Source organism: Cyprinodon variegatus, unplaced genomic scaffold (assembly GCF_000732505.1).
Source record: "Cyprinodon variegatus isolate N-32 unplaced genomic scaffold, C_variegatus-1.0 Scaffold1628, whole genome shotgun sequence".
NCBI lineage: Eukaryota > Metazoa > Chordata > Actinopteri > Cyprinodontiformes > Cyprinodontidae > Cyprinodon > Cyprinodon variegatus.
The window spans coordinates 62,508-70,417 of NW_015152081.1; the positions used below are offsets into that span (position 1 = coordinate 62,508).

A 7,910-nucleotide genomic window follows, 5' to 3' on the forward strand; every position below is an offset into this window, starting at 1 on the left:
ACACCCAGAACAGTTAATACCTACAACTCTTTTGAACATTTAACCCTTAATTTCCCTGATCCAAATTGCAAAACAGGAAAACGTCTTCTTTTTGTAACTTTGTATCGTCCACCAGGTCCTTACTCTGAATTTTTAGATGAGTTTTCAGAGTTCCTTTCTGATTTGGTATTAAATACTGACAGGGTCATCATAGTGGGGGATTTCTTCTGCCTGGCTGTGTGTTTCCTGATATGCAGGATGTTCAATCAATACACTAGGTTTTTTTAGAAAGGTTAGAAGTGATGTATGTCAGCTGAATAAAAGTTTCGAAAGCACACCCTCCCCCGAAAAGAAGAACTAACAAATGGAATATCTGCCCCAGTTATGCAAATATTGTTTTTATTTATTGCAGCTCTAAGTACATTTTCAAATGGTGCTCCCCCTGCAGGAAATTTTAAAGATAGCACCATTGTAAACACTGAATGCCCTCCATGAGCCACTCACCCCACAGCTACATGTTGTCATGTTTGTCTCCCCACAGACTAAATTCTTTTTCCTAATCCAGATCTTTTCCTTTCCTCCTCAAACAAAGATTTCCTTTGCCTTTTCTATCTGGCTACTCCATGTCATAAACCCCCAGATTGCAAAGGTGATCTATAATCAGCTGTGGGGATAGCAGTGATGGCGTGTAGCTATTGATGCCACTGGCCTCACATTGGGCTGCTGTAAAACTGTTCTTCTAACTGCGAGAACAAAGCTGCCAGCGGGTTATTATTATTATCATAAGTGTGGTTTAACAGCCAAGGCCAACAGGAGGAGTTTGCAGACACCTGAGTCGTCTTATAAACACTGAGCTTACCATCACAGGGACAGAGGTTTAGTCTAAAAAAAATTTTTTTCTTAACAAATCCCTTGAGAATATGTGATTTATCTTCTAACAGTTTTCACACCTGGAGGGCTGCACAGTGTCTGGGTGAGAGGAGTTGTTTTCTTTTTATTAAGGATTGTTTGGAACAATCATTATTCTGCATCATCCTGGATCATTCTGGACTCTGTCCCAAGGTTTGTTCAACATTTTCCTCTTTTCACTGATGAACTCCTTGTCTAGATCAGAACATCAAGCTGTGTCGCATGATCCATCTGGTCATCCTCTTTGCAAAATTTAATAAAGTGTTGATTGAGTGAATTACCACTGATTTCCCTTATTTAACTGGATTGATTTGTTGAAGACTTTTTTATTATGACTGAGGATAAATTAAGGCATAAAAATGCTGCTTTACTGCTAAAAGTAGTTTATTGTTGGTGTTTCGACTGGGTTACCTGGTCAGCAAGTGTTTGAGGTGAGGAATAGCCGATCCGGCAGCCATGGGAAATGCAGACAAGCTCTGCACACAGCTCAAGCACATGAGCCAGAGGGAGGTACCCAATGTAGGTATCCTCTTCACTATAAGCACAAAGACACAGTTCTCATGAAATGAACTTCAATGGGATTTCAATGGACACCTACGTTAGATTCCACTCTGGAACAACCCTTTTTCCAGTGTCATGCAAAACAGTACAGACAACGGTCACATAATCCATCATTTAGAAAGTTACAAACAGAAAGTCAAAAAAAAAGTTCAAATCAATCCTCTGGACTTTGTTTCCTCGATTGAAGACGTTTCTCTTCCATCCAGGAAGATTTTTCAATTCAAAGTGTCAGAAATAACGTTTAGTTCCAGGTTTTATCCAGCAGCCCAAAAAAAGCCTGGTTTTAGTTTAGAAAACATGCAAATAGAAACGGATGAACGGGTCCCCCCCTTTGGAATGGGGGTCGTAAGGCTTCTTTGTTAGCCTGCAATGCCCCATACCTGTCTATGTCTCTGAAAGTGGGGCGTTAGAGGGAATAGTTGGCCTGGCTGAATAGGTGAGGTCTTCTGTTCTCCTGTAAAGGGGGTGGGGCTGCGATGATAGCGAGAACAGATTAACTGAATTGCTGTATTGTAGGTTTTTGAAAGCTAAAGTTTGAGTCCACCCCTATTCAGCAAGGCTAACAATCCCCTCTAATGTCCCCCCTTTCAGAGACATAGACAGGTATGAGGCATTGCAGGCTAACAAAGAAGCCAAACAACCCCCATTCCAAAGAGGGGGAGCAAGTTCATCCGTTTCTATTTGCATGTTTTCTAAACTAAAACCAGGCTTTGTTGGGCTGCTGGATAAAACCTGGAACTAAACGCTATTTCTGACATTTGGAATTGAAAAAGCTTCCTGGATGGAAGAGAAACGTCTTCGAACTTGGAAACAAAGTCCAGTGGATTGATTTTAACTTTTTTTTGGGATGGCTATGACCTAACCAACATTGTTGCAAAGACAAACTTTATTGTCATTTGTATGTATTTCATTTAATGAACAACATAAAGCATCACATAACTTTGAAGTAAAGGAAAAGATAAAGAGCATTTCTAGTATTTTAAGTGTGATGTGACACAGCGGAATAACAAAAATGTTCTTTAATCAGGTAATATTCAGACTTTCATACATTGCTGATGAAGACGCCCCCTACTGGCTGCATGTTAGAACAACAAATGAAAGTGTGAATGGCGCTCAAATCCTGTTCTGTCCCCATTCTGTACAGGTATAGAATAAATGCACTTCAAAATCCAAAATACAAGAGTTTATGAACAAAAATACACAAAGAATCAACTGATGAGGTGCATCGCTAAGAGTTCCCAGATATTTGTTCCGGTTCCATTTTTGCTTTTCCTTCGACTTTGTAAATTGGCACCACTTACTGTTTGCCAGTCACATCATTTAATAAGAAAATCATTGTAGTTTGGAGGCATGATGCGACAGTATGTAGAAAAGTACAAGAGAGACAAATACGTTGGTAAGACTGCGTGCACCGTTTGTGTTGGTGGGAATGACCTCTGCTAATGTAGTGCATTTTTAAACATGTTTATTTATGATGTCTGATAGAAGAGGCTGTTAACCCTCTAATCTCCACCTCCTTCAGTCGGACTCCCATCATCCCTGAATGGTGCTTGACTGCCTCCTGATCACATTTTCTCTACACTCCCATGGGAGCAAGCTTGGTCCAGTGTTTACTGGAAACAGTGGAGTTTGCATCATAGTTCTTACTTCATTTATTCAATTTCCCTAATAAATTTAATTGTAATTAGAAAAGACTTGCCAGTTTTTTTGGTTTATTTTGTTTTTAAATCAAGGTTTCTTCTTTACAGTTGTTTTCAGTATAAATCATATTGTAATTTAAATATTGCTTCCAATAATGACCAAAATGCCCATTGCAGGAAATGAAAGACAATCATGGATTATTAATAAATAAGCAGTCATTTAATTTGTCATTACCTCAGGTTGGGGATCCTCTCAGCCATGCCTGTAATGCTGGCAATGATGTTGCTATGGGAGATCATGACTCCCTTCGGAAGGCCGGTGGAACCACTGGTGTACATGATGACTGCGATGTCTGATGACAGAGGCGGCTTACGCTCAAACTTTGCTGAAGTGACATTGAAAACAAGCATTTGTTAAATGAATAATTTCTTTTGTGAAAAAGATCATATCTATGATTTTTGTTGTCATATTAAAACAGCAACTGAAACCTTATAAATAGCTAGAAAACTGCAATAAGTCCTCATCTGACTGTGGAATAAACAGGATTTGTATTTTGATCTTATTCATATGAGACCAAATCAGAGAGAACTTGGCAGTGATTCTGAGAAGTGTTGAGAAATGGACATTCCAAAAAGTTCAAAATCAATCCTCTGGACTTAGTTTCCTCGTTTGAAGACGTTTCTCTTCCATCCAAGAAACTTTTTCAGTTCCAAATGTCAGAAATAATGTTGAGTTCCAGGTTTTATCCAGGAGCCCAATAAAGCCTTGTTATTGTTTAAAAAACATGCAAATAGAAATGGATGAACGGGTCCACCCCTTTAAAATGGGGGTCGTTTGGCTTCTATGTTAGCCTGCAATGCCCCATACCTGTCTATGTCTCTGGGGGGGTCGGGTGGGGTGGGGAGTTGCACTTGCAAGTCAGCAAGTGCTGGACAAATAATGGTTCCATAAATACAGGACATGAGTTTCTACTGAATAAATATAGAGATGAATGACATTATAAACAGGATTTTAATAATAATTTGTCCTATGAATATAATATATAGATAACTAGTGTTGTGAACAAAATTTACAGCTGGATATGTACCGAATATAATATGCAGGTGGATATTACTATAAATAGGGTTTTTACAGTTATGTACAATAGCATAATATACAGATGGCTTTTACTATAAAATGAATAAATGAAGTGTGGACAGAAAGTATCTAAATTAAAGAGCAGTGGAAGGTAATTGCATATTACAGTTAAAGTACAGTATTGCAAATGTATATGTAAACAATTGGTGCTGTGAATAAACAGTCGGCAGAGCAAATATAAGCAGTCGGCAGTGGAAATCAATATTCCGTCAAGGTGAGTACACGATGTGCACGATGCATGTAAACAGTTGTTACAATAGTAACAGTCAGGAGTGCAGATGAACATTACAGTCTTGTAAATAACAGAATAACAAAATGGAGGTAGGTGTGAGGAGGGAGAGGAGAGTCTATCAGTGAGGGTTTGAGTTCAGTAAAGAGACAGCTCTGGTGAAAAAGCTATTCTTTAGTCTTCTGGTTCTGGTCCAGAGGCACTTTAACCGCCTGCTGGAGGGCAGGAGAGAAACCAGTCTGTGGGCTGGGTGGGATGAGTCCTTAAGAATGCTGCGGACTCCATGTAGGCAGCGTTTCTTCTGGATGTGCTCAATGGTGGGTAGTGAAGTTCCAGTGATATGCTGGGCGGCTTTCACCGCCCTCTGCAGTGCCTTGCACTCTGCAACAGAACAGCTTCCGTACCGCACTGTTACACAGTTGGTCAGGATGCTTTCTATTGCACAGCGATAGAAGTTCACCAGGATAGTGGAGGGAGCTGATTCTTCCTCAGTGTCCTCAGGAAGAAGAGACGCCGGTGAGCCTTCTGGACCAGGCAGGAGGTGTTGGTTGACCAGGAAATGTCCGCTGAGATGTGGGTCCCCAGAAACTTGAAACTGGAGACACGTTCAACAGCTATTCCATTGATGTGGATGGTGTCGTGGGTCCATGATGAGCTCCTTCGTTTTGGTGGTGTTGAGGAGCTGGTTATTTTCAGTGGACCATGTGGCCAAGTGCTTGATCTCCTTCCTATAGGCAGTCTCATCATTGTTGCTGATGAGACCGATCATCATGGTGTCGTCCTCAAACTTGATGATGGAATTAGACGCGTACACCGTCTTGCAGTTGTGGGTGAAGAGGGAGTAGAGAAATGGGCTTAGCACACAGCCCTGTGGTACACCGGTGTTGAGTGTGATGGACGTGAAGCAGTTGGAGCCTGATTGGACATTTTGGGGTCTGTTGGTCGGAAAGTCCAGAATCCAGTTGCACATGGAGGTGTTGATGGCCAGGTCTTAAAGTTTGGCTAATAACTTCGCCGGAATGACAATGTTGAATGCTGAGCTAAAGTCAACAAACAGCATGCGTGCATAAGTGTTCTTATTGCCCAGATGTGTGAGTGCAGTGCCATGGATACTGTGTTCTCTGTGCTCCTATTGCTGCGGTATGCAAACTGGTGTGAGTCAAATGTGGATGATACTAAGTCTTTCAGGTGTACCAGGACCAGCCGCTCAAAGCACTTCATTATGATTGGTGTGAGCGCTACAGGGCGGTAGTCTTTAAGGCACTTTGGGCTGGAGTGTTTAGGCACTGGCACAATGGAAGCGCATTGGAAGCATGTTGGTACAGCTGCTTGGGCAAGAGACAGGTTGAAAATGACTGTAAAAACCCCAGTGAGCTGCTCCGCACATGCCCTGAGTACACGTCCAGGGATGTTATCTGGTCCAGCTGCCTTGTGCATGCAGATCCTGCTCGGTGCATTGCAGACATCTGTGGAGGAGAGTGTGACACCCCTACGTTGCGACACCCCTCCCCAACTGTCCCAGTTGGGGAGGGGTGTCGCAACGTAGGCTCCAGCCACGTTTGTGTAAACATGGTCTAAAGTTTTGATTCCCCTGGTTTGGCAGAGAACATGCTGGTGAAATTTTAGAAGCACTGACTTTATGATCTCGGTGCTGCCTGGGAGCACTTCTGCCCGGCCGAGCAGAGTGCAAAGCCTCAGGTGTTCTGGCTATCTCAGGAATGAGTCCAAGGTTGTCCACAAGACTGTCAGAAATTCGTAAACCAATATCCAAAAGTTCATAACGGGTGTACGATGTAAGGGCACGACTGTTCTGAACGCACACACCCGAAATGAGCAAGAATGTCCCCGCAAAACTGCAGAATCTGGAGAGCCACTGTTTAACCTAATTGTGTGAAATCACATCTTTTTGTTGATATAAATTAGAGCAGCAAAATTACATTTTCAATTTAATTAAAGGCCACAAAAGCCATTTCTAGATCGCAATGAGACTGGATTTCTGGTCACATTACATTCAACGTCAGTAAGAATTTTTCTTACTTCCTAAACAATAAACTCTTGACAAGAGATTTTTCAAGGCCATGAAAATCATAACGCTATGAGAATATACCCTACGATTGGTGCAGAGAATCATTAAATTAAAAGCTTTTGAGAAATTCTTTCTTTTCAGCTTCATATGAGGAAACATATTTTATAGCTAAATTATTTTGAACTTCATAAACAAGAAATTCAAGTTACTTTCTTAGAAACAAATTAAGGAAAGTGGTATTCTTCATCAATGTTTTGATTGAAAAATTAGCCATTTTTACTTAGAATTGGAGAAAACATAAAGTAAGACGGTAAATAGACATTTAAAGCCTCTTCTGTTTAGGCAGCTCAGATCAATCAAAGGTTTCAAATACATTCCTGAAAAATGGTCATCGTACAGCAGTGAGTGGTTCTGATGAGATGCCAGGTCATGTTCCTGGAATGTTCTGCGCCTGAATGCCTCTGCAGATAGCTGCACTGATTTATCAGCTAAAACACTTTTCTGTTAGTCTATAAACAACATAATGTGACAAAAATGTGTTTTTATTTGGCAAATATTTATTCTTTCTTTTTAATGTCTAAAAATCCGAAGTTAGGAATCTCAGAAAGCAAATAGGTGATAAAGAGAAAATAAAGTGTCTTGTCGCCGTGCTTACCCCCATTTATCAACATCCAGAGAGCTGATGTCATGTGAAATTAACAGCGCTGTGTGTAAACATTACCCTCCCCCAGATCCCAGCGCTCAAAACTCCCTTCCTAATCCTACCTCTTTCTCTCTTTATCCGTGCATGACATTAGCAGCTGGTCATGCTGTGGGTCAGCTGGCTCAAAGGGCTTCAATAAAAGGCGAGCAGAGTGAGGGGAAGGATGGGGAAGCAATGGCTCTTTCACATCCGTCCACTAGAACAGAATGTTTGCTATCGAACCTAATCTGACACAGATGTCAGAACTTCCTCATTCACATGACCTTTCATAGCAATTCATCTGCACCCTGATACCCATCAGAAACCCCATGACGTTTACTTTTTTAATTAGCGGCAGATTCAGTAAATCATCAGAAAATGTAACCCAAACAAAATGGATCAGAGGGATTATGTTTGATAAAAGTTTTAGATTGGAGAGGAAACGGCAATGAAACTGCCACCTATTGTTTAGGACTTTATTTAGGTAAAAAGCCTCCAGCTGATCAAAAATACTCATCAAGAGTTATGATGAAAATGAAAAACAATTCAATTATTTATTGCTGTAGTGTCAGCTGACAACAAGTAATCTCAATGTATAACCCTGACCAGGCCATTCTACTTTTAGAAATTCTAGGAACCACTCGTAAAGCTGCAGACTGAGAGCGAAGTGCTCTGTTAGGAACATAAGGAACAATCAGATCTCTGATATCAGATGGAGCTTGGCCATTTAAGGCTTTATATGTGAG

The 7,910-nt window shown here is 41.0% G+C and overlaps 1 protein-coding gene across 1 annotated transcript in view; it reads right to left on the minus strand.

Annotated features, from left to right (window-relative positions):
- acsl3 (acyl-CoA synthetase long-chain family member 3) overlaps window positions 1–7,910 on the minus strand; it is a 47,882-nt gene that overhangs the window by 26,172 nt on the left and 13,800 nt on the right. The window contains exons 5-6 of the mRNA XM_015404071.1: window positions 3,325–3,475; window positions 1,300–1,423 (exon numbers count right to left, since the gene is read on the minus strand). Coding sequence (XP_015259557.1) covers window positions 1,300–1,423; window positions 3,325–3,475 — 275 coding nt within the window. The remainder of the gene's footprint in view (window positions 1–1,299; window positions 1,424–3,324; window positions 3,476–7,910) is intronic.